Below are 23,770 nucleotides of genomic sequence, written 5' to 3' on the forward strand. Positions count from 1 at the left end.
TTTTTTTTTTTTTTTTTTGTTGACACCACCACCCAACTACTAGCTCATTTCTCTTTGTCTTGACCTTTCTCTTCTCTAATCTCACCTCTTTTTTTTTTTGCGCCACTTGCAACGCTAGTTGATCACCACCAAAGTCGCCCTTCACAATCTCAAGCCACATGCTTCGGCCTACTGCCGCATTAATGATGTTGCTTTTGCTGATTTAGGGGAGAGAAAAAATGGAGATATATGAAGTAAATATTCTAAGGCCTACTTGGCAATAGCGTTTTAAGTAGCGTATAGCGGTTGGATAAGATCAAAACGCTATTTAATAAAATTATGAGTATTTGGTAAGGTAGTGGTAGTAATAGCGAGTAGAGGTTGCAGTAGAATAGTGATTATGAGTAGCAGTTGTAGAACGTTAATACAAGTAACGTTTGAGATTTATGAGTAGCAGTCTAGCAAAAATACACTATATAATAGCATGAGATAGAATTGTTAACCAATATTTTTAAATTTTTTTTCCTTTGTTTGTTTATTAATTGTTTTATTTTATGACAATTCATTGTTTTTTCTTTATGATACCACAAATGTAATTTAAATATTTATTCTAAAGATAAGATATAACTAATATTTCACAATATTTATACTCTTCATTCCACAAGCATTTTAGTTAAAATAGAACCGCTAGTTAAAATATAATTTATTTAGGGTTGAATATCATCTTAAATTTATACATTTCTTTGAGCAGTTAAAAACTCATATACTCTTTATTGTTAAATTTATACAATACATTTATTGTGTAAGTTCTTTGAAAAAATAAATATTGAATCTAATTATTGAACGAACATATGAAATTGTTGTATTAGTTCATTTTACATATGAATATATCTCATTTATTGTGTCTTTTACAGGTTCAACAACTATTTTTGGTACACTTTTAATTTAAACAACTACTTTAATCGCTAATCGCTAACAACTACTAGTAGTCCGCGAGCCGCTACTTTCAACAGTTATTAGAACCGCTAGTTTTACTAAACATGCCCTAAGCCTCTAAGAAATAGTGCCTCGTGATATAGGTCCTTGTTTGGCTCCGCTCGACCCAATTTTGGGCAGATTTTTTTGGCCCGCGGTTGAGCCAACCCGACCCGATTTTTTCTTCTTTGGGCAAGCCAAAAATGATTTTTTTAGTCTATTTTTTTTATCCGGCCCTACCAATGAATTTTTTAACGCCCAGCCTGACCCAAACTCAACCCGACCCATGATCACCTCTAATATTAGCATAGATTTTTGTTTTTGGGAGTATGTTTTAGGTTGTTGCATGTTCGGGCCTTTTGCATCAAAAAATCTTAAACTGCATGCGTATAGACTATAGAGTATAGATGAATATTGTTGCGAATTTTGTGCCCAACCTACACTTTAGAACCTCTCAGCTTCCCTACTCATATGCAAATTCCAAAGCTCGAATCGCAGAAGCTAGTTCCAGGTTCTTGTTTTGTTCCTTAGATGAATTTACTTGTTTAGACGATTTTTTGTTGCGAATTTTGTTGTGAAATTGCGATTTATATGATCTATATTATTCATGCAATTGGTTTTATGCAGTTGTTATTGTTTGTTTCATGAATTCAACTTATTTTTCTTTTGTCTCATATACTTCATCCGTTTCGAATTAAATACAACAAAAGAATATATTATGTATTACAAATAATACCTCTGCATTTAATTTGATTTAATTTGAAACGTAGGTATGTTATTTCATGTTTTTAGGGATAATGTACATGTTATAAACTTGTGATTCGAATTTTGAGTATAAGTTCTTGATTCATGGTTGTTTTATGGAACCAAATGATAAGAAGATTTATGTTACAATTTGTAAATGCGCATATATTCATGCAATTGTTCACTTGTTCTTGTGTATTTCATCAAATCAATTTTTTAGGTGTTGTGGCTGGAAATCAGGAATGAATAACCTCCCCTGGCTTAGGGACGGGCCTCGATTGGTCGATTATTTGATGCATAAAATAGGATTATATGATCTGTCATCTTTAAGGTTTTGATCATTTCTCTTAATATTCAATGATTATTTGGTTTTCATAGGAAGTAAATAAGTTTTTTCTAAAATTACTAACAGATATGTATGTATAAAGATATGGTCACAAATCTTTTGTTTTCAAATTTTTCTAGAAGAATGAAATAATAAAAAAGAACTTATGACGAGTGATTGACATGTAGGTCAATTTGTGAATTATGGGCAAAAAATATGAATTTAACAATGACACTAGTATTGAAGGCATGTCTAATTTTATACTGTCTTGCAAATTGACCAACTTTGGAGGTATTGGATGTATGTGGTGATTCTTAACAGAGGAAAATGAGTATATGAAGTTTAATGATCATATGATATTGATGAATATTGAGCATATGATGTGAGGAAGAACTTGATGATAAACCTCGGGATGTTGGGTTTTTTTGTGTGGAATGGCCATGGAAAAGGTTATGAGGTAGAGGATGTATAAGAATGGGAAGATGAACCTTAAAGTAATTACTGGTTTTGACGTGGAATAGTTTTGGTGTGTAATAGCAGTTCTGTTTGCATTTATCTTTAACTTGGTATGTTTTATGCGAATGCGATTTTATCGTTGTAGTTCTTTGGTTTCTCATATTTTTCGGATGTTTATGGCTTTTCTTAATGATTCATTGAAAAAAGCATGATTTTGTTTTTTGCTACATCATATGATATTCTACTTTACTGTACACATGTCCTCTTATTTTTCTTGGCGTTTCCAATGTTCAGTATTCGAATTTGTGCAACCTAGTAATGACAATGTTGTCTTCTTTTTCTCACCAGTCAAAGAAAAGGCAGTGCTAAGATCTAATAGGAGAACAGTGAAGAAATGAGTGAGAATAAGAGCGAGAGTGAAGATGGGAAGTTATATTCATCAGTAAACTCTGAATTGGATTTGTATCGACCTAACCTTGAAGATTATCTCTCTTCTGAATCCCTCCCTGAACCTCATGGCAAGCTTCGTTTGTATTTCTCTCTCTCCCCTTTTTTCTATAATTTGACCTTATTTTTACTTTTAATGGGTATACATCGATGTCACTGTGGCATTGAATTAACTTTATTTCAGGAGGGACTTAATTGATATTTCTCCTGCTCTTACTGAGGCGGCTGGTGCCATTGTTGATGTGAGTGTTCCAATTTTGATTGAAAAGATAGTAGGAACAAAATTATGTGAACTTTATGATATACCCTCTTAGAATTTCTTGTTAATAGCTGCCTACTTTGTCTTTTGGCCATCTATTTGTTTTTATTGTTTGCTTGTGATTTGCTGTCTAGGAAATTTGACTGTATTGCCACATTGCGACTATTCTTTTCTGTGTAGCACGGGTACTTCTACTAGGTCATGTACTCGTACCCGATACGATACGTATCCTGTATGAGTACGTGCCCATTTCTAAATTTTTTTGAAATCTTGTCTTTTCTGTCCCCGTACCCGAACCCGTATCCGTCTCTGTGCAACCTAGGTTCTTATTATTGCTTGGAGGCAGTTTTTATCGTAACATTGTACCATACATTGTCAATTTTGGAGTTGTTTAAGTTGGGTTGGCGTGGTTGGTTTAGTATAATCATTTAGATCAATTTTGTTAATGTCTTCCATATCCTGATCATGTTCAAGAACTTTTTTGTTGGTCGTAAATGCATATGGGAACCCTTGACAAACTCATGTACCTTTCTGTTTGGATTTTGACGGAAAGAAGGAAGGCTGTGTGTGTTTTGCGTGGGTGGGGGGTGGGGGGGTGTTGGGGTGGGGGGGGGGGTGGGGGGTGGGGAGGGGGTTAGTAAAGAATTCTCCAACCGCAAATTCTGAAGTAGACTAATCCAGTATTTGTGTATGAGAATGATGGGAGTTTCTGAATTTTGCTTTTACTGATATAAAGGATGGTCTATGTTTGTATCACAGAGGGACTGATTTCCTTGTTTCAAGTGCACCTGATTGTCTTAAATTAATCTGCTTGTTTCTGTGATGGTTGCTAGATGATGAGCCTGTGTTCTATAAATTTCTTGGTTTTTAGGATATAATAAATTAAACTAGTTGCTATTGTCAAGTGTGCTAGTATTGAACCATTTGAATCATATGATGGCATGAAAGAGATAAAGCAACATAGGAGACATTTAAAGTAGGACAGCTGTAACTTACAAAAAACTCTACCAATATAGATGAACATGGTAAAAGCCCCCTAACGGAAATGATAGGGGTATTGTGTAAGAGGCCTACGAAACTCTAACTAGGTTGTAGGTACATCATTGTAGTGAAGATGCTTTGTTTTTCTTCACTTTTGTTTTTTTCTCATTACCTTCTATAAAACTCCCTCGAATTTGATCTTCATCCTTTTATTTTGTTGTTCTCTTTACATATCCCTTGATTTCTTGTTCCTTGTGTTTTTTCCTGTCTTACTTCCCTCACTTTTGCCTTTTCATTTTTCCTTGTTGTATTAAACTTATTTCTTCACTTTTTTGTTCATTTATCATGGAAACGATCTCTTATGACGATTCCTGTCAGCCGTTCCCAATTCTTCAAAATAATTTTTTCACTTTTTTGTTCATATGTCCCGGATACAATGCATGTTAGCTGATCCCAAATCATTCATGTTCACTCATTCACTTTTCAAACTGTGAATTTAGCTGTATATGCCTTTGCTCCTTTGAGCTTGAATTTAAATAATTATTATGTTTAGTTATTTCTTCTAGCAAGCTTAATTACAATTGGAGTTCAATATAGAGTTTAGCTTGTATCTTTGGCTTTGCAATATCTGTCAGTAATGAGCTTTTACATGAACTTAGTTTGGTTATACTATTGGCTAGTGTTATTTGAGGAGTTATTTGTTTTTGTTTTGTCCTGTACTCCTGTCTATGAAATACGTGCTTTAGTTGCCCCAACTCAAATTCTTAAAGGAGAATGGATGAAATGAAAAAAGAAGTGCACATGTAGGATTTTTTCAATTTAATGCTTTAAAGTTTACATGTTTAGGTTTCAATTTCTTTCAACTCTCTTGTTATGTAATGTTTGTGCAGGATTCTTTTACGCGTTGCTTTAAATCAAATCCTCCAGAGCCCTGGAACTGGAATATCTATCTATTTCCTCTGTGGTGTTGTGGAGTTGTTGTTAGATACTTGATCATTTTCCCAATAAGGTTAGCTTTCAAACCTATTGGAATGAGTTTCTTTTCGATGTTAATGTCTAATAATCTTCTGATATAAGATCAGAGGGAATTTGAGAAAGTTACTTTCATCTGAAACTCCGTTATAAGGAGGTAACAAGAAGAAATGAAAATATTCAATGTTCAAGAATTTGGCAATTGGCTTTCTTACTCATGTCAAAGTCACTTTTACCCTCATGAAAATGTGAACTAATTCATATTTTGTTCAGTCAAATATGTTTAATATGATTTGGTGCAAGTTTATGTTAATGGCCACACTGAAATGATATGTTTAAAAAGTTGCTTGAAAATTTATGCAATATGCTGTAGTGAAGTTGGTATTGGTGTCTTTAGCTACATGGGAAGCGGCACGGTATAGATGATTGAAAGTCATGCCATAGTAGTTTAAATCTTGGACATTCTTTTGCTGCAATGTAAAAACCTTATGTCCTTGACTTTTTTAATAGTCCTCACTCAATTAGAAGGGTGAGTCCGCTGTCAAATTGCTGTTAAATGCTTTGAGGCTTTTTGGAATCTAAAAAGTTTTACTCATAGGTTTTTGCGTTTTATGTAGATATAGAGAAGCTCATGGCATACCGCCGTGTAATGGTGCTGAACTTATGCATGGATGCTACTCTTCCAGCTGACTTATGCTTTCTGAATTAACACAGGGTCTTAGTTCTGACGATAGGGTGGATTGTGTTCCTCTCCCTCTACATGCCAGTTCATTTCTTACTGAAAGGACAGGATTCACTGAGGAAAAAGTTAGAGGTACAGTTTGTCTGTATTCTTGTGCATTTTTAATTTTATACACATGCTTGTCCAATAATTATGTAAATATATCTTGCGAGTTTGGTTATATTTTTAAACTGTAAATTCTGCCAACAACTCCTACCAAGTATTTATGTGCATGTGCTAAAAAGCATGTTTTGTATATAAAGCAGCAACAATCATGTTAGGAACAATTGTTGATGTGATGCTTGTCTTCAGTTTTTTTATTTATGGAAAAACGTCGAAATAATTACAACAACAACTATAATAATCTATCATTGATGATTTTAAGAAAAAGTTCGATTTTTTTTGGAAATCCCAAAAGCATACATGACTATCATTTCCAGATAGAGGGAGGACAATGTCTAGTCAAGCCAAATTTCTGCTTAATATGTAGGTACTGATGAATTTAGGTTTTAATGAATTCGAGGAATTCCGGAACTACAGAAATAATGTAGAAAGAATAGCTGACCCTGTGAGATGTATCATACAATTTAGCTTTGAGTTTGTTAAATTTGTTATGGATTTGAATAGCTTACAGTAATTTATTTCATTAGCTATGAGTTTGCAGCTATATTGTATTGATTTGTTGAGGTGTTAACTCAAAATAGATGTGTTTCTGGGGTTCTCTATCGCCGTTTATATTGGTATTCTTCAAAGACATGCTGTGGTAATTCCTGTTTCTTTGAATTTTCTACCAGCGTTCTTTGGTGAAATTGATCTGCAGTTTTTTTGTTGCATCATGGACGGGGGTGATTAAGTATCATGGTCCTCAGCCAAGTATGAGGCCTAAGCAGGTGTTAGTTTTTCTGTTTTCCTGTTTCCAATAATGTTGTCCTGTGCTATATAGATAAGCTGTACTGACAACAATGCTGAACATTCTTACTCTCTATTCATTAAACAGGTTTTTGTGGCCAACCACACCTCCATGATTGATTTTATTATTTTGGAACAAATGACTGCATTTGCCTGATTCTATATAGAGATAAATGAAAAGTGGGATCCATGTGATAGGAGAGAGATATAGAGACGATATTACCAAATAAAGGAATGTTGTAGTTAATGTGAAACTTACAAATAAGGGAATCGTTGCAATTAAAGAACGGAGGAAGAATATGGCAACTCTTGTTTTTGGTTTATCTTCGTTTAAGAACAAAAAGTCATGTTGTATTTAGAAGGCTCCCCGGTAAGGATGGAAATGGGTGATGGATGATCCATCACCCGCTTAACCCGGTATTTTAAATGGATGAAAACCCGAATTTAAATGGATGGAAAGTGGGTGGTGGGTGAGAATTTTTTCATCCGTCACCCGATCCATCACCCGTTTAACATCCAACTCATTACCCAATTATTAAGTATTACATGTAAATTACTTATATTTTATATTTTTGATATAATTATTTTATATTATGTCATTGATTTCTTTTAAAAATATACTAAATATCATCACCCGTTTAGCACCCGACCCATCCGTTTCACCCGATGGTTGACGGATGGATGGATGCGGGTGGAGTAAACAATTGCGGGTGGTGGATGCGGGTGATGTTCCACCCGCCCCGAATCCGATCCATTTCCATCCCTACTCCCCGGTTTCTTTATTGTGAATGCTTTTTGCAACCACAAACTTTGGAGAAATGTCCATATATGTATAATCTAACCTGTTTCAAGTACCATGCCTTGTTGGAGCAAAGGTATGGGAAAAAATATATGGCAAAAGTGAAAATTGGAAGATATTCCATATTTTATCTGAATCCTTTTGTCCAATTTTTTTATTGTGCTTGTTACATGAGAAGCAAGCAAATTTTGATCTTAAAAAAACCGTCCTGAATATTGTTGCCAGCTGCCGATACTTGTTTTGTGGTATATGAAAGCTAGACGTCTTTGGTTGTCTGGTTATCTTAATCTTAGGGGAATATGCTTCATATATATGCAGACAATCATTTACCATGCATCTGCTTCAGCTAATGACGTCTTGGGCTGTTGTTTGTGATGTTTGGTATCTCGAGCCCCAGACAATAAAACCTGACGAAACTTCCATTGAATTTGCCGAGAGGTGATTGATCTCCCCCTTTTTCCTAACAGAACATATAATTTTGTTCATTTGTATAAATAATTTGTTTTGAATCTATCTATTACCTCGTTACCTGATGTATCTGTTTCTTTTTGCAGGGTTAGGCTCATGATCTCTCATAGAGCTGGCCTGAAAATGGTTCCTTGGGATGGCTACCTGAAGCATTCACGCCCTAGTAGTCCTAGGCTCACAGAGAGCAAGTATGTTTATTTCTCTTCTAGTATATCTTACACTTTTTTGGGCTTAGCATCTCTAATGTTTACCTCTAAGGCTCTAATGTCAATTCTACATCTCTCCATTCTGTCCTCTTCACTCATTCGAAGGGCCATAGATGCTCAACTTACATCAACAATGGGATAAGTTTGTCGATACTCATAGCCTATGTTCACAATATTTTAAAGAAGCTAATACACAACTCTACTGCTGTCCGAGTTTATATAGGTTCATATTTATTGGTGAACATCGATGCACTATCTAGATTGCTTTGTAAATGTGGAAAGTGCAAGTGCCGTCTTTATGACTTTCAATACCTTCAAAGTCACTCATTTCAACTTTTAAACTTTGGTATGAATGATTATCATTGTCTTGCTGTTGGGCAAGTATTCAGGGTCTGGGCATGATTTATTTGGAGCCTGATTCTAGGCTTCTAGCGGGTTTGTGTGGAGAAATTCTGGTTTGTAGATATAGGCCTGTCCCAGCCAGCCAACTCTATGCCACTTTTTTGGGCAAACACCAGGCCCAACTCATATGATCATCTCTACTTCTTTGTCTGTTTCCTGTACCCTTACTTTGAGAAGAATGTCTTAGAATTTGGTTTCTGTCTTCCAATTTTAAGTTTCTCTTGGGTTTGGGTGGTAAGATGGCTGTTGGAGCCTGTAGGTAAGCATGAAATGTATTCATTGAGGACTTGCAATATTTTAATACTCCAAATCTTATTGTTTGATCACGGCATTGGATCATTGCACGCATGACTTCAGGTTTATCTCTAAATTCAGAGTACAGAGCTTGACCTTGATATGTTGATGCGCAGGCAACAGAGTTTCGCACTTTCGCTGACTCGATATTGCGACGCTTTCAATGAAAGTGAACTTTCATATTCCAGCGTTATCTCCTCTTTTCGGTTCGCTCTTTTCTTCAACAACTTTTTTGTGTATTACTTGTCCCTCTTGATTCCTAAATCCTAATACTATAAGGTATAAAGTTTTTGTTACATGTGAATTTGTATGTAGTTGTCTTCCCCTTGAGACATTTTGCAGAAACTGAAATTGGAGGACATTTCATCAAAAGCTTCTCGAATAATAATAAACTTGTAACTGTAAAATGCTAATGTTCTAACTTGTTTGCCTACTCCTCTGGCACGCACTAGGAAGAGACAAAACAAGGTTGCTTCTGCTGGTTTTTTGGGGATTCTTTTTTATACTTCAGTTGTAGTGATCTTGATTCTTGATGTCTACTTTTGGTTTGTCTTAAAATGTTGGTTTATTGTATACCCCAAGATTTCTTTGGCTCCTAGGTATGGCGTAAACACATCTGCTGCTTAGCAGATCGAATGAAAAAAAACTTGAACGGCCGCCAAACATGGCATTTATTTGGGGGATTTTTCTTAGGAAGGAGTGAAGACTTTCTCTTTCTAGTTTATCAAATTTGTGCGCAATCATAGTAAATGAATGTCCAAGCAAATGCACACAATATCATGCACCTCCTGAAACACTTTGAAAGGAGCAAAATTTCTGGATTTTTGATCTTGCAAAATTATGTAGACAATATTTTGTCCAGTGTTCTCTGAATTTTTATTGTTAAAGTATTGCCTGTTGACAGTAACCCCGAGGTAATGGATTGTTAGAGAGTTCCAACTTGCCTTTTGTGTGTAAACATTTGCGCTTCCGGGTTCTATTAATGCAGTGAAAATCTTATGCACTCCTGTGGGTGAATCTGACAAATATATGAGTGTGATATGTGAATGCAGAAAGCAGTGGAGCCAAGTCCCGCTAGTGAAGATTGAGCATTGTGGAAGAAAAGAAAATTGAGTTGCGGATGTTTTAGCTAAGAATATTCGCTATGCTTTTAGTTTTTTTTTTTATTAGGAAAAATAATTGGTCCGAAGACGAACCCATGTTAGGCTACTAGTCTGCTGGCTCAGAGGCTGGGTACAAGGCTAACCAGCCCAAAAGTAAATCTCCAACATATTGTTGGGATGAGAATTCGATCCGTGGGCAACGTCTTGAAATTCGGGGTGGTACTCCACTGAGTTACCACCTCTACCTATTGTATGGATGCTTTTAGCAAATGCAATGTAACTCGAATTTTCCCCTACTCCCCTAGTTATTATATCGATGATTTAGTATTGAATTGTAAAACTCTCTTTAATTATTTAATTTAAGTTGGTTGCTATTTCACCAAAAAAAATACACAAGTGCAAGATAATTTGTTCGCTGTATAGGATATAATTTGCGCCCCTAAACAAACCCAACAAGCTGGTCAGCACTCTATGTCGAGCACACAGATAGATAAGAGAAAATACTTACTAAGAAAGAAAAGGAAGAAAGTTATACAAGTTTAATAACACTTAATTTATTAAAAACCAAAGGCATCATCCCAGGAAAAGTTCTGGCCCTGGATTTTTAAACACATCAAGGTCACGTATGTATACAAAACCTCAACCTCATTACACCAAATACATTCTACATAAACAAATTCACAATAACCTAATGAGACAACCTAAGAGAATTTTCCGATTCCGAACCTGCTATCATCATCATCATCATCATAAACTTAAAATGGCAAACCTTGATGGAGCTGGTGTAGCTTAGTATGTATAATTGCAGAGCTATTCAATATCATCGATCCAGTCACCATATATCCTGCTTATTTTGTCAGGTCCTTTCCACTTCTGTGCAGGCCTCGGCCCGGCCCCCTGTGTCACATTTGAAGACCTCTGTGAAGGAATTCCGAGTCCCACGTGGTGAAACTCCTGACGAGGGGTTGATAAACTTTGAGTTGCTGATGTATCTGGTTTTGTGGCCATACCACTTGCCTTTGTTTCGGGAGGTAAAGAGGAGTCTCTAACTTCCCCTTCCATAAGTCCGCCCCCGAATTTGTGCAATTCTGCCACACAACAATATATTATTAGCCATATGCATTGCCCAATGATAAACCATGAAAGCCAAACCTTTTTCTTCTTTTTTTGGTGGGCAGGGCTGGTGGAAGAGGAGAGGATGGAGGGCAGACAAAGCTAACTGTCAGTATTGGATGAGCAATCTAATTTACAGAATGAGTTAAAACATACCGTAAAGTAAATGTCACAAGGTAGTTTTCATTGGAATTCTTAGTCAGGGTGATACGAGTATTATTGTTCACATCAGATGTAAAATACATCAGGTACTTCAAATTACATAATGGTAAACTTTACAATGGTGATGTTTTTTGTAAATTGGGGTAACTTAACCCTATTGTATACCATACACCCGTTTATATAATTGTGCGTGGGGGTGATATAATGGGTACAAGGGAAAACTTCATAGTTCACTAATCCATATAATTTTGTTGTTTAAACGAACCCAAAATAGGAATGTGATTGCGCACGGAAGGCAGGTATATAATTCAAGAATAGAAGCTGCAAATTGCATAGCCAGAGAGGGAATCCTCTGACCTCTGCAAAGTGAAAGAAATGATACTGGCACTGATTTGGTAAACCTGTTGATTCAAGATTATTCTTGCCTCAGGCAGGGTCTTAAGGGGCCCTACATGTGCACAGTATCTACCACTAATTATTCCAGGACTCGAAGAAAGCATCCACAATAAATTCTTTCACACTAATAGGAGAATGGGAGCAGAAGATCCGTAGTATCCAATAACAGAGCAACCACAAGAACCAGAACTGTTGCTTGATAAACCAGTCATATCTCATCTATATATTTTAGTCATTTTGAAAATGCATTACCTCTTATAAAACAAGTGAGCTGAAATTTAACAAGAAGCACAAGCTAGTCACTTGGAAACCTACGTAATATACAAGTTCTTTCATTCTCCAGAACTTTCTTTTCAACAGCCCTTCTTCCCCCAAACCACAATTCAGGTAGACAATCTCTTAGAGGTAAAGGCAAGAAAATAGGAGTCAAACTCTTAGCTCAAATCTTCACAGCATAGAGTATCAAACTCCCTAGGTATATATGCACATCTCCATCTGGCCTTCAAACTACCAAAGGAAAGATATTTCACATCTTCCATGAGAGAGAAGGTTTTAATGGTATAGAAACTACAACATTGGTGTTAAAGAACAGATGAGTTACATAGGATCAAAAGGCAAATGCTGGAGGGTTTATCACATGATATACAAGAGAGTCAATCGATTCTGTAAACTTTGTGGAAGTTATTAAAAATCACATAACTGAGCCATTCGGCCACCTTCTCAATATACTACAACTGGAAACAACCCAACCTGAACATGTAGGCATCAAGGGCACAAGTGATTCCTAATAACTGGTCATCAAGAAAGAAAACGGGACAAATATTTTGATAGCCCCAAATAAAGAATCAGAAATTGTGGTAAGTGAACTGGTAACACGTAATAGCAACTAGGACATGCAGATTATCATTAGCATGCAGACTTGTATCCATGATGTGAATAGCAGATATATCCAGAGGATCCATCATGCCACAGGAGAGATCATCACGTAGTCATCTCTTATAAATAAGGCACAAGTTTTATGAGTGACCGAGCAAAAACCAGGAAGACATTAAGCTAATGGTCTGACTGGAACCCCAAGTGGAGGAAAGGGAAGAAGAGACAGAGAAAATATAAGACGATGGTTATCGAGTGAAGCACAGAAATTTAGCCAACAGCAAGGATGGAACTCATGGAAACTTTCAGATTAGAATGAAGGAATGCCAGAACAACATAAAAGAGGAGACAAGGGTATGCAGACCCTGTAATCTATCTTGTCCTTTTAGTCAGTGGATGCTACAAACATTAATCAACTTTCAGATCTAATAACTCCATTTCATAAGGTTATACGCCAGACTGTTTAACGGGAAATATAAGCTAAGGAGTTAAGAACATATCAGCTCCTTATAGACTGTAGTTCTAAAAGGTAAAAACATGCCACTACTATCCATTAGCCCCTATCTGAACCCAAAATATATTGCTCACTCTGATTTGGGAACATGGAGTGTATTTCCCACCTTTTGCCTATTAAAGATGAGTAAACTCAAAACTATGATAATGGGGCCTGATAAAAATCATAACAAGAAGCTGAAAAAATGATTTTAGGAATTCATAGCAAGTCTTATCTCCCGTAGAGTGTGCCATTATAACGCATCACAACCAAAAGTACATATAAAGAATAATCTTGAAAGTGGGCAAAAAAAGTACCTGCTAATCCATGAGCAAAATGGCACTTGCTTCCAAATGGGCAGCTACCTGTCGTCTCCCACTTGTTACAGATTCTGGTCTTCCAATTAGAAGGCTTCTGAATTGGGCCATTAGCACCAAAAGCACCGCCCACGGTGGGGCTCACACTTATTGCCACGCTCTCTCTTGATCTAGATTGTTCATCATGAAGGAAAGTACAATTGTCCCCGTAGGGGCAACCCTCTTCAGTGTAAAACTTCTTGCAATGCCTCCCTTTGTAGGACCTCTGCGATTCAACTCGAGAATCAGTGGTACTAATAGTAGGTATCTGGTGCTCCTCCCTCTGCTCAACAGTGACACCTCTCTCCTCCTCGTGAGCAGCCACAATATCTTGCCAATTCGGGGGTGGCTTCCGCAGCTCTTCCAGACCGTGAGCAAAATTACAATTAGTGATATAAGGGCAAACCCCAGCACGGAACTTACAGCAAAGCTTGGTCTTATAAAACATTCTTCCAATGGCTTTAGAGCGGCTACCACCCGAGTCTCCACTCTGGGAGCTCCTATTCTTTTTGTTGGGTGGCTCACCTCCAACACCCGAACCCGAACGGAGTAATGGATGTGGACTGAAATTACCACTAGGTGTTTCACTGCCATTCCAATTCCTATACTCATCTTCAGTAGCCCAAATTGCCTGATCATTCAAACCGCCCCCGCCCCATAAGTCAAATGCTCCACCCATATCCGGAACTCCACCCGGAAAACCAGCTTCAGCTCCAAAATCCATCACCCCAAAAAGAAATAAAAAGACCCCCAAAAAAAGGGGGAAAAAAGAAAAAAAAAAAAATCTACTTCTTAAACCCCAAATGCAAATTTGAGAGAAAAGAACACCAGTGACACTATATACTGTGGTTAAACTCCTCAAGCCCTAATTTTTCTTGAACATGAAAAATTAAGCAATAGGGCAAATCAAAGCTACAATTTGGGGGAAACGACGCAATTTCTTTTACAGCACTTAAAATCAAAATTAAAATCAAATTACACAGATGTTCAATTCAATGTTGAAGAAATCAGAAGCAACAATGTATTTAAACACAAGAAACTACAATTAAGCAGAATTTCAACTTAGGGAATGAAGAAAGAAGAGCTAAAATCAAAGACGAAAATGTATATGAAAATTCAAAGAACAAAGCACATTTACAAATACCCAGATAACAAAAGTTGAAAATTTGAGCATAAAAAGATAAGATGAGCAAGTTCTTCCCCCAGAATTGAGAAAATCGAGAAAAAAAAAATTGCAGAGAATCTTACAGCATTTACAGTCTACAGACAGGAGGAGAGAGAAAATGATGAGTGTTACAGAAAATGGAAAAACTTACAAGGAGAGAGGAGAGAGAATGAGCAACATTAACATGATTACAACCATGGAGATGAATTGATGTTTGTGTGTTTTTGGTTCAGTGACAAAGAGCAGAGATGGCGGATAATATACAAGTAAATTGTTACATTATATGTAATCTGTACGATATGATTTTGCCAAAATATAGTAATTAGTAACACTCATGTGGTAATTTTTGGATTTGTTTATGCTATTTTGGGGATGTGATTGGATAAGACAAGTTTCCTCACTGTGTTAGAAGTTAAAGCAAATCTCAACTTAAAACAGTAAAAAAATTAACAAATGGATTAAAAGAAAAAGGATTTGTAATAGTTTGATTGGTCTTGATTTACTAGGAAATCTAATCATGATTGACTTGACGCGGCTTGAAAAGTACTCGGATTTATCTCATATTCTAACAATAACAATGCATATAATAGAAAATTCATAAGTGGATTTAGGAAATGAAGATTATATCAGATTGTTGTAACACAAGTGTGGTGTGCACCGGAGTCAGGCTTGTTTTAAATCTGTTTTTTGTGAATATTTAGATTGTGGTTGATAAACATGCCGAGTGAACTATTGTTCTAGTCATTTTGGGTGAACAACGAGCTAGGTCAATAAATTAGGTCGGATGTGCAACAAATCTGGTAGAATAAAGTTATGGGTTGTCAAAAGCAAATCAATAATAGGTTATTTTGAGTTGTAACTGGGTTCACGTTTGGATCATGAAAAATCAGGTCCATAATAAGTCGATTTGTCATCGAGTCGGGACAAGGCTTGGGTTCGAATAATGGAATATTGTTATATGTTAACCTGATATCGGGTTTGGGTCGGTTAGAGTTAACCAATAAACCACTTTTTTTGTATGTATACGTAACCGATCACTATGGGTTTTGGATTAATTTTTTACCAGGCTAGTTTTTCCAACTCTAATTCGAACACAATAGACTTGTCTTTCACTATGGAGGGGTCGCCGAAAGAAAACTCCAAGTCTCCAACGTAACCATGATTGAACTAAGTTTGTTAGTAATGATCATAAATTATATTAGTAATGATGCATGAGATGCACATATTATATTTCTTTTAACATTATCGGCCCGTTTGGTTAATGTTAATAAATAGTGGTAATAGTAATGAAATTTATTGTAAATTTATAAAGAAGTTCTCTTGTCAATGACCATGGGAATGAAACTTTATCACAAAACACGTGTTTCCCTTTATAAATTTTTTATAATACCTAATACCACATTTTCAAGTGATAATGGATAATAATGAAATTTTAGGAAGAAAATGAATATCTTGGGATGAAGTAGCATTACCATAGGTAACGACATTGAATTTCTAGTGCAAATTTACACTATAATGCATTGCCATTCCGATCATTTATAGCCTCCTATCAAACGGGCCGATGTAATTTTCCGGTAGTATTTGAGTACATGCTAAATTATTAACTTGCACCAATAGCTTGGTGATTCCTAACTCACTAGCCAAATCAAATCCTCTAGCATGAAAGGCAATGCATCTCTCAAAGTTTGCAGTAAAGGCAAACTTGAAATACCTAAACCTTAAATCATATACTCCCAACCCTACCTTCGTCACCCTAATCGTAAACCCCAAATGCTAAACTCTAATAAACCCTAAATTAAACCTAAACCCTTAACTATCAACCATTCAACCTCAAACCCTAAAACTATGCATTTTGATTATTTGATATGAAGCTAGCTTGGGAGTATATATACTGTAGCATGACCGTTGAAGTTGAATGATTAATGTTGATTACAAAGTTGAAGAGAAAGATCTACTTAAATATGTTCTAGGCAAATTATTGATTGTTGTTCTTGCTCCCATTTGAGAATGATAATGTTAATTTAATAACTAAGCACAATTTGACTCTTGTAAATGAAAAAAATGACTTGATCATTTATGACTCTTGTAAATGAAAAAAATGACTTGATCATTAAAGAGTAAAGACTGCATATAAAAAACTAAAATAGAAAAAATATGCATTAATTGATCATTTATGGCATCGACTGATGCATAATTTTTTCATAAATTCACAACTGATTTCTATTTTAGGTAGTGTATAGTAATATAAAATGACCCGAAATTAAACTCCAATATAAGTTAGAAATTGTAGAATACTACCACCTGAAAAGATAAGGATAAAGTAAACGAACATAGCATTGAAGCAAAAGGGAAGAAAGAAGAGTAAATTTCTACCTGAATTATATAATCAGTGTAATGTACAATGAAGAATAGAAGAAATTACTATGGACAGCTGGAGTAATCAGAAATATGGGTCTGTTCAACATACAATAAGACACTATGGAATTGATGTACTCCAGTTAAAATGCGGAATTCTCCAGATGAAAATCAAATGACTCCGCTAATTCGACAGCGTCTTGCACCCTAAGTCGAGTCCCCTGTTGGCCAACAACTACAGCCGCAATCCTAGCTGCTAATGTACCCATGTCTTTCAGATCTGACACCCCTCGTAATATACCATACAAAATCCCAGATGCATAGGCATCTCCTGCACCACATGTATCAACGGGTAAACAAGGTGATGGAGGGATATATATGGCTTCCCCTCTGACCCCAATGTAGGATCCACGAGGCCCATCCGTCACAGACACAAGTGGGACAAAATGGCTTAGATACCTTGTTGCAGAGATAGGGCTTTCCTGCAGTGAAAAATTACATAGAGCTCTAGCTTCGTCGTTATTTGCAAAAACTATATCAGCATAATTCCCTATTATTTCCCTGCAAAGATGACAGATGCCACGATTCAGTCAATGGATATTGAGAAAGTTATGGGAAAAACTTAAAAATATAAACCTTGGAAAAAGATGCATTATGTTAGTAAGCTCAAAAAAGGGTAATTTCAGGTTAATCCAACTTGGTGGCTGAAATAGAAGTTAAATGACGGATGCCTGCCTAATGTTATTACTGCACAACTGAAAGTTTCAAATTTTTCATTAGAACACCACCTGGTGTAGAAGATGCATATATATTGCTTTGTAAAATGTATATCCAAAAAGAGAACATAGATGTTTGACCAGTATGTTCTAGCTTCAAGCCTTATATGCCAACTACCGTAGATATGTAGTCAGCGTGGAAGGCTATCCTTCCAATACCCATTAGGAACTAAGATTACAGTTTAACCACTGGTTGCTAAGGTAACTATAGAGCGAAAACATCAAGCATGCTTCTACAGCCTATTTGATATGAAATATGAGAAATATATCAAGAATATCTTAATGAAGGTTGTATGTAACTTGACATGGAAAGTACTATGAATATCCAAGATATTGCATCTCTAGTTATCTACTAGCAAATGTGTGTTTTAGTTTATTTCCATCACCATCAATTACCACCCAGAGATGTGGATATACTCATAAAAGCAATACATAATACGAAAAGTCCTGAAGTGGTTTATTTTATATTTTCTACAAATAGTAAGGTGAAAGAACAAGCACATCTCACAAGTCAATTAGTGAGCTTAGTGAGTGAGGCCCTTTGGAGTAGGGGGAAAAGGATAAGAGAATCCCCACCCCAAAAGAGCCCCTAGTGGGGTTTAATCCCATGACCTCAAGGTCTCAAGGAACAACCTTAACACTAGGCCAAGTATACTTGGTTCTTTAAGTGGTTTAAAATTAGCATATGAGTATTAACAAAATATGTCTTACCAGAAATCATCGTAGTGCCTCTCAATGCAGGACACATCTGATGCTGTAACTGCAACCAGAGCTCCATTGCTGTGTGCATCTTTGCATGCTTTTGTTATTGACTTGATAGTATCAGGAAATTCGAATAAATAGCCTTCAACAACAAGAATACTTGTCCTGGAAACTATGTCGGACAATCCAGAATCGTAGTAAACTTTGGATGATGTTCCCTACAGTAAGCAATATTGACAGATAAGTCTCCTATAATGCAAATATCAACTAGACTAGTATGTGCTTCATACAAATCTTACGAAAGTGCTAGATGGAAATAAAACAGGCCTAAGCAATAAAAACATAATTACATTATTGTACTGAATAACATATATAAGCATACGACTCTAAGAATGTATCATAATCCATTGAGAAAAAGGGAAAGAAGCAAATCACAAAAATGTGCAGCAAAAAGCCTAGCTTTAGTTCAATCAGTCCAGCTGATTTCCTGCATATATTTCCACTCCCACTTGATTGTCAGGATCAACAAACTACTGATCTCACAAGTCCCAAAAGAGAGAGAGAACACTTCCTTCCAACTGCCTTGTAAAATCAAAGTTTCATACCGGGTGTAGGATCTAAGCTCTGTACGAAGTGCTAAGCTGTTAAACAGTTAAAGACGTGAGATTTTTCTAAATGCAAGAACATGAGAAACTAAAAAAAAGCTTGTTGAATACCTTTACAAGAAGCTGGCTACAACACTCAAACCTAGTAGTGACTTATAATCTCCAATGGGAGAGAGCAAGATTAACCACAATATAAATAACTTAACATATTAACCTATTGCAGACGTTATTTCCTTGGTCTTGGGTCTTGTCTACTTATAAGGATACCTCTATGCTTTACTATATCTTTATTACTTCATATTAAAAAAAAAAATGTGTGCTTAAGAAACAACCAGCTCTCGACCAGTTCTCCAGTTTTCAAGAGTAAGGCTGCTTACATGTGGTCCTCCAAAAACCCCAGTCAATGAGATTTAAACTGATAAACAATTTTAACTGAAAGGAGGAGACTGAAACGGTGCTAAATGCCTAATTCATGCTTTTCTACCCCATGATAACTGAAGAAACATGACATTCAAACTGTGAACAAGCAGAAGGCACAAGTTTCACATTTATCAGATCTCGAGAGCAGATAAAAAAGAAGCCAACCCAATTGCAACTCCTCATAAAACTTTTGATTGTAAACACAGACCCAGGACCAAGACCTGCCTTGGGTGATTCATGAAAGTAGTGGCAACCTTTCTTACTTACTCGTGAACGACAAAGCATTTTGACAAATAAAATTTAACTAATGACCATATGAGATAGTAAAAAGATTAGAAACCTGATATGCAAGCATTGTGCGCTGGGCATCAGGAGTCGTAAGAACTATAACCGTCCCAGTAGTCCCATCCTTGACTGGTGCAGAAAGAAAATTCACACTTGCTCTTCGCAATTTAGCCCTGTATAAGTATCAAGGCACTTCACATTACTAGTTGCAGATTTGCAGAATAGCTAAAACATATAAGCACGTACAAAGGGAAAAGAAGAACGAAATCTTCCACAACTGTATACAGCCACAGAAACCCTACAGTAACAAATTACATATAGGCTGCAACATCTAACATAGTTCTCTAAATATTGAACAAACATAATATTGCCTTAGTCAAATTAGTGAAACAATAGCAACAAGCAAAGCTCAAAAACCTAAAAGTGACATAAACATGCAAGATAAACATGGGCAATATATGAAAAGTTGAAAACTCTAAAATGCATCTTAATGTATAGAGTTGGATCATGTAGTTGTAGTTTGACTATAGATTCTACTATTGAAGAAAAAAGAGAGGAGAATATTGCATCCAACAGTGTACATTGCCTCATCTATAAAGGACTTACTTAGTATTTCCACTTTTCTTTGTACTTATGCTAAGTAAATGGCAAAAGGAAAAAAGAGAAACCCTCACCTGTAGAATCCACCCAACGGATCACTACCAATACTGCCTGCCATGGCTACATTCAGAACAGGTCCTCCAGCAGGAAGACTACCGAGCCTTGCAAGCGCAACCAGGCTATTCGACAACGATCCACCAGCAGCAGCCTTATAGCTACAACCATCCATTGCACGCAAAACTTTACCTCTCTCCTCATGATGCACAAGCCTCCTTGTTCCCTTCTCTAAACCCAACCTCTCAAGAAACTCATCATCAACAACTCCAGAAAAATCAACCTAATACCAGTGAGAAAGGAAAAAAAAATCAAAATATGCCTAGAAACTCGTGTACATAAAAATATCATGACAGAACAACAGACCTCAAGGGCAAAAACAACTTAAATCTCTCTCATCTTCCACGGCAGAAGAACAGATATACAATCAAAAACTCTATAAATCTCCAATTGGCAACATAACAATTAACACGTTCACTATAATCAGATTAACCTATACAAAAAGAGGACTTTATGTACCTAATAGTGCGGTAATTACGAAGTTATAAAAGACAAGAAAATCAACATTGTCATATATGTCAAAAGACCAACTCAACCAACGCTTAAGCTACTGGTTGGAGCCCCAAGATTGGTTTTATATCCTATCACGCCTCCTCCCAAACTCGCCATTCGGCAGCACTAACTGTCCACTTTGGAAAGGAGTTCTTGTCACACTAGCTCCAATACCATTTCAGACGACCAACTCAACCAAAAGTTTAAGCTAATGACCGCAATCCCAAGATTACTTTCATACCCCTGTCACATAAGAGCCATCGGGAAACGCTAACTATCCACTTTGGAAAGGTGTTCTTGTCACACTAACTCTGATACCATGTCAAGCGACCAATCAGCCAAAAGTTTAAGCTAATGACTCCAACCCCAAGATTAGTTTCATACCCCTCTGACATAAGATCCATTGGGCAGCGCTAATTATCCACTTTGGAAAGGAGTTCTTGTCACACCAGCTCTAGCCTCTATACCATATCAGACGACTAACTCAACCAAAAGCTTATAAACTAATGGCCGCCACACCAAGATTAGTTTCATACATAATCAATACAGAATCAAAAAAAAAAATATACTATACCAAACCATGTGCATAATTATAAAACTTAAATAATAGCTCAACAATCACAGCAAAATAACAAAAATTATAAGAAAATTACCATAGCTTGACCAAGTCCAACAACATCCCAACGGTCAACTTCAGGAAAATTAAAACAATGATCTTCCTCCTCAGCATCACTATCAATTCCGGCAGGCCCCTCAAATAAGTCGTCATCACCGGCGGCGCTAGGAGTGGAAGCATCGCTTTCGGAAGCCGAAAATGTAGAGATAAGACGACGAGACGAATGTAAATGTAAATTCCTCGACATTAAACCATAGTAACGAAGTTGTAATTTGCTCAAATTAAGTTGAATTTGAGCATGATTTCTAATTTTACTACTTCTGCATAATAGATGATGATACTGAAATCGGAGAAGAGAAGAAGATGAAGAATTAGGTGAAATTAGGGTTGGATTACGAAGAAGGCTGATTATCAAAGAAGATGAGGTTGAAGTTGAAGTGGAAGTAAAGATTTGGAGAGAGAATGACATTATCTGAAATGAAATGAAATAAAAAAAGTCAATTCAAAGTAGAAAGTTGAATTTTTCTTCTTCTAATAATAGAAAGTATATGAAGGTTTCTTCAAATCTTCAATGGCGGATATGAGAAGGTAAGAGTTTTTTCTCCTCCATTCAATGGCGGGAGGAGAGAGAAAGTGATGAGAGGGGAGAGATAAAATGAGGAGAGAGAGAGAGTTCCGGTGTAGTTAAGAGGGGTGTTGTGTCATGTGTGTGTTTATGTATGGTTCGTTTGCTTTATCCTAAGTTTTTGGGATTGTGGCCTTATTATATGGGTGCAACTTGGTATTTATAATTCGTAGTGTTACATGCACGCAACGCGTGCGATAGCGTGTGAAGTAGAAAATAAAATTAATTGAGTTGAAAAATCATCTTTATATTTTGTTTTCTTAAAAAATTGATGTTTACCTTAACAGCCCGTTTGGTAATCGTTAATAAATTGCGGTAATGGGAATGAATTTTAAGTGTAATTTATTATGGAAGTACCCTTAAAATCTCCATGGGGAGGCATTTTTTCTCCATGGACAAGCAATCTCACCCCTAAACTTGTGTTTTTGTCTCCAAGGGGAAAGCAATTTTCATTACCACTCATTACCACTCTACAAGGTGGTATTGGATGGGAATGAAAATTCAAGAAGGAAAGTGGACACTTTAGGATAAATTAGCATTATCATGGTAATGGACAATGATATTTTTCACAAATTTACACACAAATTCATTCCCATTACCACCATTTATGACCAACTACCAAACGGGCCGTAAATGTCCTACTTTTCCCCCCTTTTCATTCAAATGAAACGGTTAGTTGTCCCTTTATTTTTTTTTTCTTTTATTCCTTTTTCTATCTTTTGGTGTCCCTCGTGTGTTGCCTTATATAATAGAGATACGACCTGTGCAATTGAATTAATGGTGAAATTACTAATGTGTCTATTACGCCACGTGAATATACAACTCTCTCACAACTTGAAAATATATGTCCAATTTGGCAAATAGAGTTTAGAGTTTAGATGTTAGAGTTTAGAGTTTGCTGTTATAATTTTAACTTTTTGTTCAGTAAATTTGACTGTTGATTTAACAACTTTTTTTTATAAATATATTTTGGTAAAAATTAACAAATTGCTAAAAGCTTGTTGTCATTTGTCTGTGTAAAGTGACATTTATAGACATTTTAATACAAAGTCATTAAACATATTTCTACCTAATCCTCCAAAGAAAAAGCTCCTAATAGGAGTTTTTTCCATTTTGAGAGTTTTTGTACCAAAACTTTCTCTAAAACTCTCTTTTACCAAACACCCCTTTTAGAGGTTCCAAACCTCTCTTTTTGCTTCAAAACTCTAATTGCCAAACACCTTCATAGAGTCTTGGAAATTAAAGAACAAATTAAAATAACTTTTAAGATATTTTGATTGGTTGAGAAAGATTTAATTGTATAACATAGGGAATAGTGCACAAATTATAATTGTAATTAAATTCACATTATAATTTAAATTCACATTTCACAATTTAAATACTAGATATCCACAAATTTGTAAATCCAACAATTATAATTTGTCGAGGCAAGCAATTTACACCAAAAATAAGTAAATGAAACATATTCCTCCACAAAGAGAATAGTAAATATATTCTTTTAAACTAGTGCAAAGGACATAATACTACTGTATTTCACACCATTTAAAAACAACTTAGAGGCTGATGACCTTTTTTCAAAATG

At 36.0% G+C, this 23,770-nt stretch overlaps 3 protein-coding genes across 6 annotated transcripts; 1 reads left to right on the forward strand and 2 right to left on the reverse strand.

Annotated features, from left to right (window-relative positions):
- Positions 1–1,282: 1,282 nt before the first annotated feature.
- Positions 1,283–10,380, forward strand: LOC104887984 (glycerol-3-phosphate acyltransferase 9-like). Of its 4 annotated transcripts, XR_007272366.2 has the most exons (10): positions 1,286–1,465; positions 2,828–3,010; positions 3,111–3,168; positions 5,057–5,175; positions 5,853–5,952; positions 6,654–6,749; positions 7,886–8,005; positions 8,122–8,223; positions 9,054–9,143; positions 9,990–10,380. XR_007272366.2 is itself a non-coding variant. In XM_048640762.2 (7 exons), the coding sequence occupies exons 2-7, from the start codon at positions 2,874–2,876 to the stop codon at positions 6,923–6,925; spliced, it is 579 nt and encodes a 192-aa protein (XP_048496719.1). In that variant the 5' UTR covers positions 1,284–1,465; positions 2,828–2,873; the 3' UTR covers positions 6,926–7,311. The 4 variants fall into 4 exon arrangements, 2 of the variants coding, with proteins under 2 accessions (XP_048496722.1, XP_048496719.1); XR_007272367.2 differs by lacking the exon at positions 9,054–9,143; XM_048640762.2 differs by lacking the exons at positions 7,886–8,005; positions 8,122–8,223; positions 9,054–9,143; positions 9,990–10,380 and adding an exon at positions 6,857–7,311 and having other exon boundaries at positions 1,284–1,465.
- Positions 10,381–10,569: 189 nt separating this feature from the next.
- Positions 10,570–14,947, reverse strand: LOC104887985 (zinc finger CCCH domain-containing protein 56). The gene is made up of 2 exons (XM_010672782.4): positions 13,395–14,947; positions 10,570–11,128 (listed from the first exon to the last, which is right to left on the reverse strand). Exons 1-2 carry the CDS (start codon positions 14,155–14,157, stop codon positions 10,851–10,853), a joined length of 1,041 nt encoding a protein of 346 aa, XP_010671084.2. The 5' UTR covers positions 14,158–14,947; the 3' UTR covers positions 10,570–10,850.
- Positions 14,948–16,947: 2,000 nt separating this feature from the next.
- On the reverse strand, positions 16,948–22,293 carry LOC104887986 (uncharacterized). The gene is made up of 5 exons (XM_010672783.4): positions 21,601–22,293; positions 20,416–20,678; positions 19,797–19,914; positions 18,441–18,649; positions 16,948–17,514 (listed from the first exon to the last, which is right to left on the reverse strand). The coding sequence occupies exons 1-5, from the start codon at positions 22,030–22,032 to the stop codon at positions 17,097–17,099; spliced, it is 1,440 nt and encodes a 479-aa protein (XP_010671085.2). The 5' UTR covers positions 22,033–22,293; the 3' UTR covers positions 16,948–17,096.
- Between the last annotated feature and the right edge of the window lie 1,477 nt (positions 22,294–23,770).

The sequence above is a fragment of the Beta vulgaris genome, chromosome 3, assembly GCF_026745355.1.
Source record: "Beta vulgaris subsp. vulgaris cultivar EL10 chromosome 3, EL10.2, whole genome shotgun sequence".
NCBI classification, from domain to species: Eukaryota; Viridiplantae; Streptophyta; class Magnoliopsida; order Caryophyllales; family Amaranthaceae; genus Beta; species Beta vulgaris.